Genomic DNA, 19,617 nt, shown 5'->3' with positions numbered 1-19,617 from the left:
CCATGTGCACAGGCGCACGGCCTCCATAATGGCCACCGGGCCACCAGGTGAAGTCCAAAAACCGGCCAAAGAGTGGCCGAATCTGGCCAAGGGGGTCATTTTGAAGGCCAGCGGGGGGGGGGGAGCTCTGCAGATCCCCCAATGGCTGCCTCCAGGAACTCCCCCGAGCAGAGTAAAAGGTTATTTTTTTAAAAAAACAAACACCCAAAATTCAGCTTGTGAACCCCCCTGAACCGAACCAAAATGGGGGGGGGGGGTTTGAGGGGGTGTTGGACCAAACTGGACGAGTTGGGTTTGAGGCTAGTCTGGCCACAAACTGAACCGGGCCAGCCGGTTCCGTGCACATCCCTAACAGACACACACCTACACGAAAGGTCGGGTGATCTCATAAGCCTACTGGAAACTAGGCTAAAAACAGTGCCTCTCAGCATGCCCCACCACCAGAAACTGTGCGTGTGTGAGGCTGTTTTGTTGTGGGGCTCTTACCAGAGTGGTGCTGCAGGAAAAAGGCTTAAATGCCATTTAAAGGGATTTAAATGCCCTTTCCCTGCTGAGGGCCAACAGATCATTCCAGAAAGTCCCCATTCTGGACATGCCCCCTCAAAGATCATGGGCAAAGACTGATGCCCTGGATACATCCTGATGCCTTGCCCACAGTCTGGCAACCCGAGGGCTACGGAGCTTGCTGGGATGCAGCCTTGGTGGACCAGGAAGAGGGAGGGGCTCCACTACCCTGAAAATGGAGGTTGCTGGACTGTTCCCCCCTCCCTCTGCCTGCTTCTGTTTTGCTCAAAAGTGCCTGGTTTGGGCAATCTTCAACCCCTTTCTGGGCCTTTCCCCTGTTGTGGCAGCCATTTTGGAGGCTGCCATACATATGCAATGGGCCCTGCATGGCCAGGTCATGTCCCAGGCCATGCAGGGGCCCATTGTGCATGTGTGATGGCCTCCAAAATGGAAAGGCCCAGAAAAGGTGAAGATCACCTGAACCAGGTACCTTTTAGCAAAATGGGGGCTAGCGGGGAAGGGGGAAACAGCTGTGGACCCCTCCGCAAGCCTCAGAGAAGCGCCCCCCCCAAAGGAAGGAAGTACAAAAAACTTTTTATTTTATTTTTTAAATTGCAAATAGCCGGCAGGATTCAGTCCAATGTTGACCTAAACCCGGGGGCGGGGGGGGGGGGGGGCGGGAGGAGTTCGGTTCAACATTGATTCATCAAACTGAATTGGTTCAACTTAGAACAGGTTCAGATTCAAACCTCTTTGCACATCCCTAGCTGAGGCTGGACGATGATTCACAGTTAGAAAAACTAACTGCAGGTTCGGCAACTTCCAGTTTCACTTTACATGTGAATGCAGCCAATAATTCCATTTGAATTATTGTTATCAGCCAACTAACTGACACAATAAAAGCAGTTTCCTGTGAAACAGTGATCGGGGTGCAGGTTCTTTGCTCAGAGCACAGAAACTCCTATACCATGCTGAGGTTCAAAATCATTGTAATGCTGTGGAAGACTGAGTGACTGAAAACCTTCTTCTGTGTAGTCCTTTCTGAAAGGCAGATGTACAACACTCAAACAGTAGGCTTGATCCTTGCAGTCATGAATTAATCACTCCATGACTTCAATTATCTCATTCACTACATTGAGAATGTAAGGTTCTAATTTGTAATATGGCTCAACGCATGGAAGTTTTGAGCATGTGGACAATGTATTATGAAGACCACAGCCACATAATACATTCTCTGTGTAATGCACATTATCAGTTGAAAACAATAGGTTTGGGATCACTTTAACCAGTGCAGAAACCTTTTGAACCAATGACTATGGATAAACAGACATTTTCACCTTGCATATGGATAAATTGATACTCCCTTTCTGGCTATGAATAAATGGATACTCCTAAGTCCACTGTGGAAATAATTTAAACACCATGCTTCAAGGCCTTCAGTGACTGAGAAACTTACCATCAGTTACTTCTCGGTTTCCAGGATGAGCAGTGCCTACCTAGCACAAATAATGAGAACACATATTCAGAATGCGACTAGCATAAATTTGCTTATGAATTGTGCTTTTTGGTGTGACTGCCCTATTTGATGCTTCTGATGGTGCTCCAGAAAGGGTCTTAATGTGCAATCACATCCCGCAAAGCTTGCCATAATTTTCCAATTATAATACACCACCATATACTGTATGCAGTGCTAACATTTAAAAGAGAATGGAGAGAAATCATTGTTTCCATTTGTTATATGTACCACCAAATTTGGACTAGTTTCTGAGTACAGATTCTATAACTTGCCTTGGCAGGAAGCAGGAGTAGTCGTCCTGCTGGCAGGGTTGAAAACTGCTTGCTCTTATATTCTACAGTACATGGTACATTCTACAATTCCTGCAGACCCAGTAACAAGTGATGGAAAGGTGGGCAGATCACCAACTGGAATTATTGTCCAATTATTTAGAGCCTGAGTCAGGAAGAGGAGAGGACAGGAGCCAGAGTGGAAGAAGCAGCTGTCAGCTCAGCGGGATGGGGAGATCTAATTATTTATCATATTGATAAATGCCAAGCAAGATATCATGTGCCTTCCTCCAACTGGCGTGAGTGGCTGAGGGGTAAATAAAAGAGTGGCTCTGTGAAGCAGGTATGACTTCTAAAAATGTCTGCCACCCTTTTTTCCTAAAATGTATATCTCCATGTGTTATATGCATCATGGACATGCTGCTATTAGAGGGGGGAAAGAATTATAATTGGAAAATTATGGATATTATTGTTATTGTCAGCTCACCAAAACATTGTCATCTAAACATCAGTCAATCAAGATCTGTTTAGAGTCACAGGTTCTTCATCATGCAGCATGCATTTTTTCAGCTTTAAGGGAATTCTACATGCTGTAATATTTCATGCTGTTGGAGTAATGCACTCAAGCCACTACGGTTACTCTGAATGATCAACACAGTATAACTGAGAACAGGATCTGGATTCTAAAAGAACTGAATGTGTTGGTATTTCTGTTGTTAACTAAGTCAAATTGGTTTCAGTCAGTTTCAAAGCACATCTCTACTAAATTGACACACGTGTGTTTCGAAGATACACATGTGGCAATTTATGAGAGATGTGCTGTGAGACTGACTCAAGGAGCTTGAAACTCCCTAGATAAGATGCAGGAAAGCCTTGATCACAATTTCATACATTTGTTTGTTTCTGTTTTCAAAGCCTCTATGTGAGGCTGCTGATTTGATCAGGGAGGCAGCGTTTGGCCTCTTATTTCCTCTTGAGCCATTTCCCTGATTTACAGTAGGTGCTTCCCTTCAAAGCTGCTAGTAACTTCAAGATCTGAATGTGTGCTGGTGGGCAGACAGCTACAACATGGAGCTAATAGCACTTTAGGAGATCTAGATTGGGGAAATGGTACGGGAAGTAAGGATTAAACACCCCCTCTCCAGCACCCCATATCAAATCAGGAGTGTCATGCAGCTACTTTTAAGTACTAAAACAAAAACCAACAACCAACAACAAATGCAGATCATTATGGATTTTTGAGTGATTGATTAAGTGCCGTCAAGTTTATTATTTATTATTTATTTATTAGATTTATATACCGCCCTTCTGATACGGCTCAAGGTGGTTCACAACATGATAAAATCAATTAAAAACAAATTAACAATTAAAATCAAACTATTAAAACACAATAAAACCAATAAAACAGCTAAAAGCCCTGAAAATCAGGGCAACAATTTAAAACAGTTTAAAACAATTAATCATTTAAAACTCTGGAAGGCCAGGCCAAATATGTACTCTCTTGAAGGACAGCAATGATCTCAGATTACGAATTTCTGCCGGGAGTGCATTCTATAGCCCAGGAGCAGCTACAGAGAAGGCCCACCTCTGCGTCGTCACCAGACTAACTGGTGGCAACTGGAGATGGACTTCCTCAGATGATCTTAACGTGTGGTGGGGATCATGTAAAAGAAGGCGCTCTGTTAGATAACTCGGACCAACTAAGTTGGTGTCAACTTAGCGGCCATATAGATAGATTCTCTCCAGGATGATCTGTCTTCAACTTGGCCTTTAAGGTCTCTCATTCATTGCTGTAGTAATTGAGTCCATCCACCTTGCTGCTGGTTGTCCTCTTCTTCTCTTTCCTTAACTTTCCCCAGCATTATGGACTTCTCAAGGGAGCTGGGTTTTCGCATAATGTGTCCAAAGTATGATAGTTTGAGTTTGGTCATTTGTGCCTCGAGTGAAAATTCTGGACTGATTTGTTCTATGATCCATTTGTTTGTTTTCCTGGCTGTCCATGGTATCCTCAAAAGTCTTCTCCAGCACCAAAGTTCAAAAGTGTCAATGCTTTTTCTATCTTGCTTCTTCAAAGTCCAACTTTGGTGTAGACACATCACAGCATCTAAATATCCTTTCCAAGGCTTTCATTGCACCCCTACCAAGTACTAGTCTGCAGCGTATTTCTTGACTGCTGGATCCTTTACTGTTGATGGTCGATCCTAAAAAGGCAGAAGCTATCCATCACTTCAATGTCTTCATTGTCAATTCTGAAGCTGGTTGCTGAACCTGTTGTCATTAGTTTAGTCTTCTTCACATTTAGTCGTAGTCCCATTTTCCCCCCGTGCTCCTTGACTTTCTATATTAGAGCTTGCTGATCATCTGCATTCTCACCTATCAGAATAGTGTCATCAGAGTAGTGCAGGTTATTGATGTTTCTTCCTCCAACTATAAAACCACGCTCATCTTCTTCCAATACAGCTTCTCTCAGTATATGTTCAGCATGTAAGTTAAATAAAGAAGGAGAAAGTATACAGCCTTAATTACCCAGTGTGCATCGGCAATGATGTCTCTTGTTCCTCGGTCTTTTCTGAAGCCAGCTTGAACATCTGGCATTTCCCTTTCCACGTAGGGATCTAATCTGCATTGGGTGATCCTGAGCATTATTTTGCTAGCATGTGAAATTAAGGATATTGTGTGATGGTTTGCGCATTATATTAAGTCTCCTTTCTTTGGTATGGGTATGTAGACTGACCTCTTCCAATCTGTTGGCTACTGTGTCATTCTCCAGATTTGTTGGCATAGTTTGGTGAGAGCTTTAACTTCTTCTTCTTCTGTTGCCTGCCATATTTCTGTAGCTATTCCATCAATTCCTGTAGCCTTCCGACTTGGTAATCACTGGAGTGCTGATCTAACTTCATCTTCCCATACTAGACGTTCTTGCAAGTAGGGAATATCTTTCTAGAGTATCTTGGATGTTGAGTTCCCTGCTGTACAGATTTTCAGTATACGCCTTCCATCTCTGTTAGGGATGGGCATGGAAACCTTCGGCGCCGGCGGGGGTAGTGCTCTAAGGGCGGGGGAGGGTGTACTCACCGCTCCCGCCGCATTTCCCCCGCCGGCGCATTGTTTTTTGTAAGCCCCTCGGGGCAGCAGCATTCCTCCCTGCTGCCCCGTCTTCCCTGTTGGCCGGAAGTCGCGAGCGCGTGTGCGCCTGTTGCATCCGTGCACGCACCCTTCTTCCGGCCACTTCCGGCTGATGGGGAAGACGGGGCAGCAGGGAGGAACGCTGCCGCCCCAAGGGGCTTACAAAAAACAACGCACCGGCGGGGGAAATGCAGTGGGAGGGGTGAGTACACCCTCTCCCGCCCTTAAAGCGCTACCCCCGCCGGCGCCGAAATGCTCCCAGTGCCGAAACGTTTCGGAGGCCTTCATAATGGCCTCCGAAACATTTCGGGCACATCCCTAATCTCTGTTTGATCTTCTGTTACTATCTGTCCTTTGGCATCCCTTAACATACCAATTTGAGGCCTCCTTCTGAGTTCAGAGATCTTTTGGAAAACCTGCCTTGTTTTTCCATGTCTATTTCCATCCTCAAGGTCTTTACAGATGTTGTTGTAATACTGCTCCTTGTCTCTTCCAACAGCTTCCTGACATTCCCTATTAAGTTCCTTCCTGAGGACTTTATCTTTCTTGACTTTGGATTCTCTCCTTTGCTTGGCAATTTTCACCGTCTGTTCTGACATCCATTTTACTTTCTTCTGTTTCTTGGTCTTTGGCAGTCTCTTTTCACATTTGTCCTTAACAACTTCTTTGATTTCATTCCACAGTTCCTCTGGTTCCCTATCAATGAGGTTCAGAACTTCAAAGTGGTTCCTGATGTTCTCCTTGAAAATGGTGGGTACCTTGGAAGCTGGATAGCTTTGTTTTTCCGCTTTAGCTTAACTTGGAACTTGTACATGAGTAGTTTGTGTTCTGTTCCACAATTAGTCCCCAGCCACGTCTTTGTTGTTATAACTGAGCTCTTCCACCTCCTTGCACCAATAATGTAATCAATTTGATTTCTGTGTACTCCATCTGGTGATGCCCATGTATATAGGTGCCACGTTGTTTGAAGAATGTGTTAGCCATGAAGAGATCATTGGCTTGGCCGAAACTAATAAGTCGTTCTCCTGCTCCATTTCTGTTTCTTAGGTCATACAGTCTGTCTGTGTTTTCTTCCTTACCATTTCCATCTTTGGCATTCCAGTCTCCAACCACCAGCAGCACATCTTGCTTGCATGTTCTGTCAGTTTCAGACTGAACTTGAGCATAGAACTCATCAACCTCCTCTTCTTCTAAATCAGTCGTTGGAGCATAGACTTGAAAAACTGTCATGTTAAAAGGTTGTCCACGAAACCTAACTGATATTAGTCCGTCTCTGACCACACTGTACCCAAGTATTGTCATTGCTATATCCTTCCTGACTATGAAAGCATCACTGCTCCTTCTTTGTTTTTCATGTCCTGAGTAGTAAATGGTATGATTTTCTGACTGAAAATGTCCTATTCCAGTCCATTTTACTTCACTGATGCCCAAGATGTCAATTTGTAGTTGATTCATTTCATTTTTCACTGTGTCGGGCTTTCCCATATTCATGCTTCTTACAACCCATGTTCTCATTGTCTTTGCCACTTCAGATTTTCTTTTCCTGCATGGCAACATCAGCCGCTAGATATCCAAAAGGCTTTAGTCTAATCACATCATAAACACCATCGATATTCTGAGTGATCCTCAGCTCTTCCTCAGTAACATGTTGAGTACCATCTGACCTGAGGGGTCCATCATCTGGCATGACATCGACAGTCATTCTATCTTGTCTATCCATGTGGTTTTCTTGGTAAAATACAGGAGTAGTTTACCATTGCCTTCTCCCGCGCAGTATGAAATGATGCCTTTGTTGTCACTGAAGTGATTATCTGCCTCCAGCACCTTCCTATATTGCTGCTGCCCAATATAGATGCCTGCTTGCTTTAGCTGGGGAGCTGGGATGACCTTCGCACTTTGGATGACCCTACTGGGAGTATACCTCCCGGCGTACTTTGTGCATCCCGTCCAGGAACACACACACCCTGCCACAATGAGGCAGCTAGCAAGACTGGGTGGGGGGGGGGTTAGGATTAAGGATGTTCAAAAAATTCAACTGAATCAATTCACATTGAATTTGAATTAATTTGCCTCGAATCTGCCTGCACAGAATGGGATTCGTTCAAATCAATTCCAATTTGGGTGGATTCTAATTGAATTCACATTGAATTTGAGCAATTTTGATTGAAGTTCAGGTAAATTCAAATCAGTTCAAATGAATTCCATTCTGTGCAAGCAGATTTGATTCAAATCAATTCAAATTCAATTCAGATCACATTCCTATCATTGATCTCCCATGTTATGTCTAGTTTGGCTTTTGGTCTTTGCTCTTAGTGTGATTTTAGGCACACTGCCAAGTAACTCTTTGTAAATGTTTTATTTATTAACTAGCATGCAGATGTACAAATCTGAGGCACATAAAGATAATATGTTCAGATATTATGTACACTGTATGTACACTAATACATTTCCTATCTGTACCTTGCATTTGAAGGGGCCTGTACTCAGGTTCACTTTTAAAATATACACATGTTCAGTCATTCACACATGTATACAGACATCTGTACGGATGTACAGTTTAATATTTGAACAGAGCTAGTAGCTCACAATGTCCAATACAACATTACAAATATAATCAATATACAATCAAATAAAACTAACTAAGCAGAAAACTTTATAAAGCCATAACCTGCTCACTAAATAGCAGTGAGATTGTCTACTACCTAGAGAGGGGACATAGTTTGGTGCTAAGGGTCATAGATCAATTGAAGGGCACATGCTTTGCATGTATAAGGTGCCAGATTAACCCCTGCATTCAACATCTCAGACAGCAGGACTGTGAAAGACCTCTGTCTGAGACCTTTTAAGAGTCCCTGGAAGACAATACCAGTGTAGTACATGGATGTCCATGGGTCTGGCAGTATAAAGCAGTTCCTTATATCTGGAGATGAAATCAATGCCATTTTACTACATAACAGTATAACATAAATGCAATTGTTTTTGCTAGCACATATGGCCTGATCCATAAGTGTGGGCAAAAAGTCATATATAACTACTGGATTCCCAAACATATGATGTTTCCCAGTTCCGAGTCAGAGCATTTGTCTATCTAGCCAGTACTGACCACTTGGACTGGCAGTGGCTCTCTTATTGGACTTTCCTAACTGCTACCTGAGATTTATTTTCAACTGGGGATGCCATGGGATTGAACCTGGGACTTTCAGCTTGCAAAACATGTGCTCTACCACTGAGCTATGGATCCTCCAAAGGATGTGGACATGCACCCTTAGGCTCCCAGCCAGCCAGCTCAATGGGGCTTGGATAAGCACCGCAGTGCAGATGGGGATCTCCATCCAGATGAACACCTGCAACGCTCTCTTTTGCTGTACTAAGGTGTATAACACAGAAAAAATGCTTCCTGTTGAACAGATATTTTTTTAAAGGGCAGACATTTTAAAAAGTAGAAAAAGTAAATTCTGCTTAAGGTTGAAGGAAGGCTGACAATAGGCAATTTAAAACAAACACACCCTCCTGTGCATCTAAAGAAAGTTTCATTGTTCCCCACCCAAAGGACAATGATTAGTCTAAGATAACATGAGGCTTTGGTTTACTAAGCACAAGATCAGGATAGTATAAGAATTCTAAGGCAAAGGCTACAGTGTTGTTTAGGTTTCTCCTGAATCTTTGTTTTCCTAAGTATAACAATATTATTTGATCACCACGATCGTTTACCTTTAAGGTCAGGTCCTACCCTAAAGGCATACAATCAGTATACAGTGTTATTAAGGTGAGTGATAAAGCAACAGTCAAAAGAGCAAAAAAGGATAGGTAAAACTGAAGAGAATGGGTTTATATTTGTGTTATTAGTCCTCATGACCAGATGTGTTTGTGTGCACACACACGCACACAAACACAAACACACACATATACCAGCAAACAATATTAACACAGGCACTGTATATGACTTACTGGTGTTTTGCACTGAGGCCTGGGAGAAACTGGGAAAACTGTCTATTCAAAATTTGAAGGAAAATGAAGACAATAAATAATGACTGTTTTAAAAAAGCAATAGATTAATGACAATTACCTGATCAGCTCCCTCTCCAGAGCCCAGTCATATTTTAATTCTGTTGGGAATATTTAACAGTCTGGACACTGAACACTGTCTCATATGATAGTTTTTGCAACTTGAGGTAATAGGGTGAATAGGTAATCAGTGAATAGGGTAGGTTTCTTAGGGGCAAATGACATGTTAGTAGTCTAAGAGCCCTTTTTTGTTTAAAAGAGCAGGGAACCAGCTGAAACCAGGGAGAGGTTAGTTAACCCTTTCCCTGACAGAGGTTTCCTGGCTGCAAAACATGCCCCCACCCTCAGCTTTGCAAAAACTCCATAGGCAGCATAGCCACTTGGGGAGGTATTTTGGAACCAAGAAACTGCCCATGCCCACCACTGCTACTAACTGTGCCCTCCCAAAGCGGTTTTTAAAATAAACAAAGGACCATTAGGCTGTTTATTTGCTGTTACACTTACATGGAACTCAAGGTTCCATGTTACACACCTTTGCAAATAAGTAGGGATGTGCACGGAACCACGGAGGCGTGGTCCGGCACTGGGGGGCATGTAACTTTAAGGGGGGGGGGTAGTACTTACCAGTACTTACCCCCCCCGCTCTTCCCCCTCCGGCGCTGGTGCGTTTTAAAATCTTCCTGGGGCGGCAGAGTTCCTCCCTGCCGCCCCTGCCCCCGTCGTCGTCATCCAAAGCCTCCAAAGGAGTACAGCTAGCGGCGTGCATGTGCCCTGCGCGGCGCGTGCCCTTGTCCTTGCCGCTGGCACGCGCGCGCCACATATGTCATGGCACAAGCGTGCCAGCGGCGAAGATGAGCGCGCACACTGCGCAGGGCACATGCGCGCCGCTAGCTGTACTCCTTTGAAGGCTTTGGATGACAACGACGGGGGCAGGGGCGGCAGGGAGGAACTCTGCCGCCCCAGGAAGATTTTAAAACGCACCAGCGCCGGAGGGGGAAGAGCGGGGGGGGGAGTACTCCCCCCCCCTTAAAGTTACATGCCCCCGCCCTCCAGGACCGCCGGAACTCCGGACCGGTCTGGCGGTCTTTTACATTGTGCCCGGACTGAACCGTGCACACTCCTACAAATAAGGTGTAACTTGGCTCCAGAGTGAGCATCTTTCAAGTACAGCTCTACAAAGATTCTCCCTTTGTAACTAGCTGGAAACTTAGGTGTCAAACAGCATTGTCAAAATAGCGCTAAAGATGATTAAAAAACTGCCTGGGTTGGATCAGAACAGTGGTGAGCCCCTGAGAAGTGCACAAGCAGAGCAAAATGGAGAGAACCATCCCATGATGTTCCTTGTCCTTGACACCTGGCAATCAGAAATCCTTTGCCTGCCTCTGAAAATTAACTGTCAAGTCTAATAGCCATAGGCACATCTATGCTCCCATGCACCTGGATAATCAAACAAGATGACAATTTTGGATGTACTTACTCCTTTAATAAAAACCACTCGGCCAGGGGGGCCTGGAGGCCCAGGCGGTCCACGCGAACCAGGGGGACCCTAGGAAGACAAATGGGGAAGGCATTAAAAGGTACCCTCAAACTTCAGCACCTGTACTCAGCTGGCTCCTGCAGAACAGGGGCATGAGTCTGCTTCATCCATTTTAAATCTTAGTTTCTTCAATGTATAGAAGAAGAGAGAGCAAACTTTCATTCTCCTTGTTTGCTGAAGAAAGCACATGAATCATTATTATGTATTATAATACATATTGCTTTTCAACAAAAAGTTCACAAAGTGAACTTTATCACTTTATACTTGTGAGAAGATATGTATTTATGTATACCACTATTTGATTCCCAAGAGGTCAAGGGCATATGAAGGAATGTGAAAATTTTGCTTCCAGCCTATTTGAAATCTTGTTTTCTGGATTATAGCAACTGAAACAGCTCTTTACAAGACTCATGAGACCTAACCAAAGAGGCCTGTTCTGTTCCAGTTTAATTCAGGACAGTGGCTAATTTGAAATCCAGCACTATTTCAGATGGAGAAATGAGGCTGGCAATGTCCGCATATATTTTCATTTTCCCAGCAGTTCATTCCTAAAACTTCTTTATTTGGTAAGCGAAATGAGCAAATTGGTAATGAGCACAAAGAAATATACTCTCCCAACCCAGGTCTGCATCAAGCCAGCACAGGTAACTGAAGGGAATGGAATGAGGCAGGCCTGTACAATTTTGAATGGTGGATCACAAGTTGTACAGGTCTGTTTCACTCCATTCACTTCAGCCTGAATGCAATCCACCAGGTCTTCGACATGTCCCGTTTTTGCAGCCCTAAGCAAGAAGCAAAAACAGGAGAGTTCCTGAATACCTGATGAATCACTGTGTACGGCTGAAGTTGGTTCAGTGATAAAATGATAAACATGCATATGCAAAGCAGCCCTAGAACCCTTGAAGAAAGTGTAAATGAACAATTTGTGTGCTCCTGGAAATCAAGTTATAATGTGAGTTATTGTGACACCTTCTGCAAGTCTTTGTATAAAAACAGACACATCCCAGCATGGGACTAGGACATAAGAACACAAGAAGAACTCTACTGGATCCGTCCATCACACCCAGCATCCTGTTTCCAGCAATGGGCAGTCATACATACTTTCAGGAAGAAGTAAGTAAGTAACTTTATTACAATCGTAGATCAGACAGTACAACAACAACAAAGAGGGGAGAGAAAAAAGAAAAGAAAAGATATTACATGAGACTACAACGTATAGTACAAACAATGTAGCAAAACCTAGCCACATTGAAGGTAATCTCTTTACAAAAATTGGATAGCAAAAACTCTAAGTAAAATACATCAGAGTGCCCTGGAAACTTCCCCAGGAGAGGAGAAATTAGTTTTAAACTAGCATCACTGTAAAATTTACAATATAAAATAACATGAGGAGTAGTTTCTACAGCACCCATTCCACAGGGGCAAATTCTTAAGTTATATGGAATCCCTTTGTATCTACCATCCCTAACAGCCGTAGGAAGGGCGTTTAGGCGGGCAAGAGTAAATGAGCGCCTAAATTTAGGGATAAGAATATTATCTAAATATGCTGCCGGTTTGGAATTAAAAAGTTGTTTCCCCAGATAGATACCACTCCTTAGACGGGCTGTATCTGTTTGTAATTCTGTATCAGCAATACGCTGCTTAATAACCTGCCAGGCCTGATCATGTCCTAATCTAAGAATTTCCTCCTGGTAGAACCCAAGTTGAAGAAGTTTATTTGTAACCAAGGTCTTCCACTTATGGTTAAAATAATCAATCATTACCAGGGAAGCCAGACCTACATTGGCAAAAACCAGTTTTAACCAAAACTTTATAATACAGGTCCAGTAACCCGATTCAACCCTAGCAAGTCCAACTTCTCGTCTGGTGAGATAATTGGGAACGCAGGGAGGAACTTGAAGAATAGCTCTAATAAATTTAGACTGTACAGTTTCCAGTGGGCCAAAATTACTGGGGGGCCCCAATTGGGTACCATAAAAAAATAAGTGATAAACTTTAGCAACAAATAACTTAATCATCGCTGGGATTAATGAGGCCCCTCTCATAAAATGAAATGATTTTATTTTGTTTGTAGAAATCTGAGCATTTTGTATAGTCAAATTTAAGTGGGCATTTCGTAAGCCAGAAGACTGGAAGACAACTCCAAGATATTTAAACGAGTTGACCTGCTCGATTTTGTGCCCCTGCATAACCCAATTGTGATATCTTGGACGTTTGGCAAACACTAAGATTTCCGTTTTGTGGTAATTGACCTCAATGGATTCCTCCCAACAAAAATCATATAATATACCAAGGGCACGTTTTAATCCTATGGGGGTCTGAGTCATGATGGCCATATCATCTGCGTATAGAAGAATGGGAACATGTCTATTGGCCAATTTTGGAGGGTGGATAGCAGGAGTCGAAAGACGGGACACTACAGAATTGATATAAATGTCAAATAAGATAGGTGCCAATATGCAGCCCTGTCTTACTCCTCTAAAGGTTGAAATTTTTGAGGATAAATGACCTCTTGGTGTATATTGAACCTTTAGACAAGAATCCTTGTGTAGATTAATAATTAATAGCAGAAGGCAGGTGTCAATTGATAGTTCTTTCAATTTCATCCAAAGTCTTTCCCTAGAAATGTGGTCCAAAGCTGACTTTAAATCAATAAAGGTTACGTAGAGAGCAGAGCCAGGGTTTTGTGTGTATTTGGCTGCTAAAAATTGGAGGGTAAAGGCATGCTCTATGGTGGACCGGCCCGGTCAAAAGCCAGCTTGTTCAGAAGCTAAAACATTGTTAGATTCCATTCACTCAGTCAGTTTACCTAATAGATGTTTGGCGTATAGTTTGCTGATTATGTTTAAGAGGCTTATGGGTCGATAATTAGCAGGATTGTCACGTTTCCCTTTTTTATAAATGGGGATTAAGATAGCTACTCCCCAGTCCTTCGGTATTTTAGCTGTTAAATCTATATACATGAAGAGAGAAGTTAGCATCGGAACCCACCAATCCAAATTTGCTAGCAAAATTTCAATGGAAATATAGTCAATTCCAGGGGCTTTGCCTTTTTTAGATTGTTTAATGAGATTTTCAACTTCTATGCAGGAGACAGGCTCCCAGGGAGGCAGAGCATCGATATTTAAATCAATGTTACACACTGCTGCATCTGATTTCTTATACATACTGGTAAAATGACGTTCCCACACCTCTGCAGATATAATAAATGAAGGAGGTGTAGGAGCTCTATTTAACACGGGTGAGGCTAGCCTCCAGAATATGGTGGAGCTTTTGGATTTAGCAGCCTCTATTAGTTCAGCCCAATTGCGTTTAACTAACTGGAATCTCTTAAATTTTAGTAGTTGCTTATATTGTGATTTCATAGCGTGAAGCTCCTGTGTAGTAATGTTAGATGTGCCCTCGGCATAACACTTAAGAGCTCTGAGTAAGTTTCTTTTTCCAACTACACACTCCTTGTCAAACCATGGATGGGAGGAGAACTTTAAACAATTAATGGATGGAGGAGAAAAATTAACAAGAACAGGGAGCAATAGAGACAAAATGCTCTCATAGCAGTCTAGCACAGATCTCGTCAGAGAAGTGGCAGACCCTGCAATGATTATGTCACGAAGATGGGAAAGATTAGTTGAATTAAGTGCGTCAGTAAGTCGCCTAGCTTGGGCCTCGGACCATCTTACCTTCTGGGGAACCCAGCCCTGGTCTAGGCACGGCTCCTGAGTACCCACTGGTTGTGCCCTGCCCTTCAACCCGAGAGTCAAAAGCATCGGGAAGTGATTGCTCTCAGAGCGGGGGAGAACTCGAAAATTACTCACCCGCGAGGCCAAGCTATAGGTAATAGTGACATAGTCAAGCAGTGAGGGTTTCGGACCCGACCAATGAGTAAATTCTGCAGGGAAGTCAGTCGAGACCGGAAGAAGAGCATGAAGACAACAGCTATATGGCCGCCCACCCAGCAACTGATATTTAGAAGAACACTATTCCTGAGTGTGAAGGTTACATTTGGCTAGTAGCTACAGATAGACTGATCTTCTATGCATTTGTCTTAGTCCCTTTTTATAGTCATCTAATCAAGTGCCCATCACACTATCCTGCAGCAGTGAATGCCATATTAATTATGCTTTGTGTGTATAGGTGCTTCCTTTTGTCTGTCCTGACTAGAGTTTCATTTTCTCATAAAATTAAAGGAAACTCTTCATTTCTATAGAACTTACATATAATGTTACACCCCGTTCACCTTTCATGCCTCTCAATCCATTCAGGCCAGGGCGTCCCTGGAGGGGAAAAATACTTTAGTGCCTATGTAAAAGTAATGCTTAAAAAATAATAGAATTTAAAACCCCATAGAAAATATGTACATACAGGCCGGCCGGGGAAACCAAGTTCTCCTTTAAGTCCTGGAGGTCCAATTGGTCCCTAAAGATGGAAAGTAGTGGGATAAGGGAGGGGAAAGGAAAAAAATGGATAGATGGTATAATATATTCAGTGTGCTTGTGTCTGCAAGTGCACCTTAATTTTTAACTGGCTATTCATCTCATGAGTTTTAGTAGGTGAATTAATTACATTTTCATAAATAACATTTTCATAAAACCAATTGTTCTGAAGAAAAAGAATATGATTTCTGGGTTCAGCTACTTTGAAGTAGGGATGTGCATGGAACCAGTTCGGAGGCCCTTTATGGGCCTCTAAACCAGTTTGAACGGCAGGTGGTTCTGCCAGTTCGAAGGTGGGGGGGTGCATCTTTAAGGGTGGGGGAGGATGCACTTACCCATCCCTCCACTTTTCCCCTGCCGGCGCTCCATTTTCTTAAAGTCCATTGGATTTAAAGTCTACCGATTCTTCCGGTGCCCAATGGACATTAAACAAACGGTACACCAGTGGGGGGAAGCAGAGGGAGGGGTAAGTGCACCCTCCTCCACCCTTAAAGATGCACCCCCCACCTTCAAACCACCCCTGACCGGTTCCATGCACATCCCTACTTTGAAGCAGTTCCACTGATATCAGTGGGGCTTACATTTATGGAAATCTGCAGAGGTACAGTCTTACAGCCGACTCGGAAGTGTCCAGTAAAATATCTTGCCCTAGTGATAGGCTGGATTTATTGTCCTTTTTCCTTACTAAACCAGCCCTTTGAAGAGGTGAAAATGGGACCAGCAATGGCTTCTGCAAGCAAGAAAGGTCTGAGCCTTTCTGCTGTATCTAACTGCTTCTGTATATCTTGTTGTCTGTGTTGGGGTTGTGGGGAGAGAGAAGGAGAATACTTTTCCAAAACCATGTCTGATTCATAGAAGATTTTTTTAAAAATCGGTTGAAGTAATTGTAGGTTAACCTTTGGTTCCAACTCACTGATGTGTAAAGAAAATGGAATAGGAAAAAATCATGACACTCCTTTTTCTTCTCATTTTTATCACAAGCTTTTGACTTCTTGTGGGGCTTGGCCCACTTGTGATTTTATCCCTTCTTGGATGTTACCAGAAGGGATCAATGGTATCGGATGTTACCAGCTGCTTCAAGATCAAAGACTTGTGTTCAGGTGTCAGCTTTGGTATCGAAATGTGGTCACATTCAAGTGACCGATACAGGAGAACCTCATTACTTGCAGGAGTTCTGTTCCTTGCCTACTGCTATGAGTAACGGAACCGTGAGTAATGAGTCATTATTGCTATGGGGAAAGGGGGGTTAATTTCCAAAATTGAGGGGAAATGGGGGGGAGGGGGGAAATGTCCCAAAATGTCAAAATTACTTTTAAAAAAACACACCTTACTGTGGCATGCTCTGCAGGGTCCGTTTGTGGTCAGGAATCCCCCGTGTGCCGAGGAATGCCCCACAAATGCTCCCCCAATTTGCAGAAAGTCATGAAAAATAGTCCCAAAAGTTCATTTTCTGAAGGAAAGCAGCCAAATGGCTCCCCAAGTAGAGGGGAGACAAAATAGAGGGCAAAAGTGACCTCGAAAAGTCACTTCTGGCCCTCTAGATACCATGGATATTTGGGTTTTAACCCCTTCATACCTGCAGATACTGGAAACAGGTGTCAATGAGATACCCCACTGATATGCGGATAGCGGTTCCGCGAATAACGAGGTTCTCCTGTATAGTCAGTTAAGACGGAGAGGCAGGAAGCATCAGCAAACTTGCATGACTCTTACTACTGACCCCATAGATGCACTCATCCATGACATTTTATCCAATTCCCAGCTCATGGCCTATCAGTCACTCATATATATGAATGTGTCCACACAGTTGGTACCAAAATTAACACCTGGAAAAAGGTCTTTGATCTTGAAGCAGTCAGAATAGGCAAAATCCCAGAAGGGGTTGATTTTCAATTCCTGCAGGCTTGCTTCAAGAATTTTAAACAATGCAGGCTGAAGTCCACTTTGTGAACCTCACCAACACAAAAGAGACAAGGGATTGGAGAAGGGTCATTTCACATGGCAACCACGGCACTTCCGGAAAGTGTCACAAAATGCTATATAACGAAAATGGGAAATTTAAAGGAATACCCCGTTCCCCCATTTTTGGGGTGGTAGAACATAACAAAACAACAACTAAATATACAGAAACAAACCACAAGTAAAACAATGTGTGGGGAGTTATTCCCACCCTTGAGGCACACACAATGCATGGGGCCTCATCACTTGAGGGTGGGGGCTAGAACACTTTACAAGACTCTAGAAGCTTCTGGATATTGCTTTGAACAGGCGCAGATTTCCTGTGTGTGTGACTGCCTAGAGACCATGAAGAAGAAAGAATGACATTATGCACAAAATCCATTTGCCAGTCACATGGCAACTGATTTTAACTACTCCCTCTATGGCTGCAATCCTAAGCAAACTTACTATGCAGCAAGTTCCAGTGATCTAAATGGGTTATTTCTGAGTAAACATGCTTAAGCTCAGGCTGTAAGAGGCCAAAAAGAATGCAAAGACAGAGGTATGGCTCAGATCCTGCAGTCTTTAATCTGTGCTTAACCCTAGTGAATACTATAAATGGATAGGCACAGCATGGCCTTGCAAGACAGCACCTTCCTCTGAAAAGCTCTTGGCTGTTTTCACCCCATCCCTGCATCCAGAATTATTTCAGTTGTTACATTTTCTTCTTCAGTACCAGTCCTTTATATTAAATGCTCATGAAAATAAAGAACTCAACAAATTGTCCAAGGGCATAAGTTTGTTTTGAGACAGTGAGTCTTCATTGTTGTTGAATAGCTCTTATTCACATCACTACTGCTTTGCTTGAGATCTGAATGATTCTTCTAATGTCAGGGATTTTGTAGGGTGTAAACTGATTCTGCACTTAATGCTTGCCTTTATTAATATACAGTATAGCGGCCCAATTATTCTGCAGCATAATGTAGTCAGTGTAGACCACCACCATCACCACCACCACCCCAGCCCCGTGCTGCTCTGCTCTGGGCTCCCAACGAAGTGCCAAAGGTGTTGGGTCTTTGTGCACAAGAGTGCCAAAGCTTAAAGTAATGCATTCCCACTCCAGAAGCACTGCTAAATTGTTAAATGTTGATTACACATGCCAAATCCTAAGGAACAGCTAAAATTTAAACATATGACCTTTCAAAGAGCACTCCACTTAGTTCTAAGTCTCTCCACCCAAAATGCTTTTTATGATGCTGAAAAGGCAGGGTGGAATGCATTTTGGAATATGCACTTTGCATTTGTAAATTTGTCTTATTTATTCCATGGCTAGCCTGTGGATAACTACCATGGGGCTACACAGGGGAGGAACAGTAATTTGTTTGTTTGTTTGTTTGTTTGAAAAATCCTCCTCTTTCAGCAGTCTTTGCAAGGCAGGCACACCATTTCAGGTTTCAGTGGGAGTTAAAGAGTTTTGGGGTGGAAGGGGCAAGATTCACAGCAAGGATATATTTTTGGATATATTCAAAACCACATTACAGTATATCTTATAAGCACTTGTTTTATTCACAGGAAACTAAGAGAGCAATGGATACTTAGGCTATCTTTGTAGTATTTGCTCTATTTACAAATATGCAAACAGAGTGTAATGGAAGGAAATTGGTATCCCTACAGTGGACAGCACACCCCCAAAGAACAACTTACACAGACTCTTGAAAGCTGCTAACTCTTGAAAGTTAGTTCCACTTAACTCCAGCTAGAAACCCTCCACAAGCTGCTTCTCTTTGCCAATTCAAAACTGCAAACCGCTGTGCATACTGTCCTGTGTATCCGCCCTCTCTCCTCAGCTGGAGGAGTGTCGTCTTCTTCAAGTGCTCTCTTCACTTATGCAGGGCGTCTATTCACAGAGAGCATGAACTGATTAAAAATAATTTAAGAAGCTCACCATTTGTCCTCGTGGTCCCATAATTCCAGGTTCACCCTGTGAGGGGAAAAAGTTATATTAATGATGAGAAAGAACAGTGCATCATCTAGGTGACGGAGCTAGCAATGACATTCAAACATAATTCAGCTACCTTCTCTCCTGGCCTTCTTATCAATTCTGTTAGAGAGTCTGTCGAAGCAACGATAGCTCCTGGTTCACCCTTTTCACCCTACAAAAGGTACAAAATAGTTGGCTTGGTGTTTCCATAAAATAAAAAACACATACTATTTAGCTATTACTAGTGCATCAGCTTATTCATACAAATTAAGAAACAGCTGGCATGAATCTGGCTTGCAATAGCATAA

The 19,617-nt window shown here is 43.0% G+C and overlaps 1 protein-coding gene across 8 annotated transcripts in view; it reads right to left on the bottom strand.

Annotated features, from left to right (window-relative positions):
- Window positions 1-19,617, bottom strand: part of COL15A1 (collagen type XV alpha 1 chain) — a 301,360-nt gene that overhangs the window by 48,591 nt on the left and 233,152 nt on the right. For 7 of the 8 annotated variants that reach the window (XM_053259431.1, XM_053259434.1, XM_053259437.1 and 4 more), the window contains 7 exons: window positions 19,404-19,481; window positions 19,274-19,309; window positions 15,320-15,373; window positions 15,172-15,231; window positions 10,898-10,966; window positions 9,364-9,405; window positions 1,961-2,000 (listed from right to left, as the gene is read on the bottom strand). In XM_053259431.1, the coding sequence (XP_053115406.1) occupies window positions 1,961-2,000; window positions 9,364-9,405; window positions 10,898-10,966; window positions 15,172-15,231; window positions 15,320-15,373; window positions 19,274-19,309; window positions 19,404-19,481 (379 nt within the window). The remainder of the gene's footprint in view (window positions 1-1,960; window positions 2,001-9,363; window positions 9,406-10,897; window positions 10,967-15,171; window positions 15,232-15,319; window positions 15,374-19,273; window positions 19,310-19,403; window positions 19,482-19,617) is intronic. The other variant, XM_053259430.1, reaches the window with a different exon arrangement.

Source organism: Hemicordylus capensis, chromosome 6 (genome assembly GCF_027244095.1).
Source record: "Hemicordylus capensis ecotype Gifberg chromosome 6, rHemCap1.1.pri, whole genome shotgun sequence".
NCBI lineage: Eukaryota > Metazoa > Chordata > Lepidosauria > Squamata > Cordylidae > Hemicordylus > Hemicordylus capensis.
The sequence above is the reverse complement of the archived record's forward strand: the minus strand, read 5'-3'. Positions and strand labels throughout refer to the sequence as shown.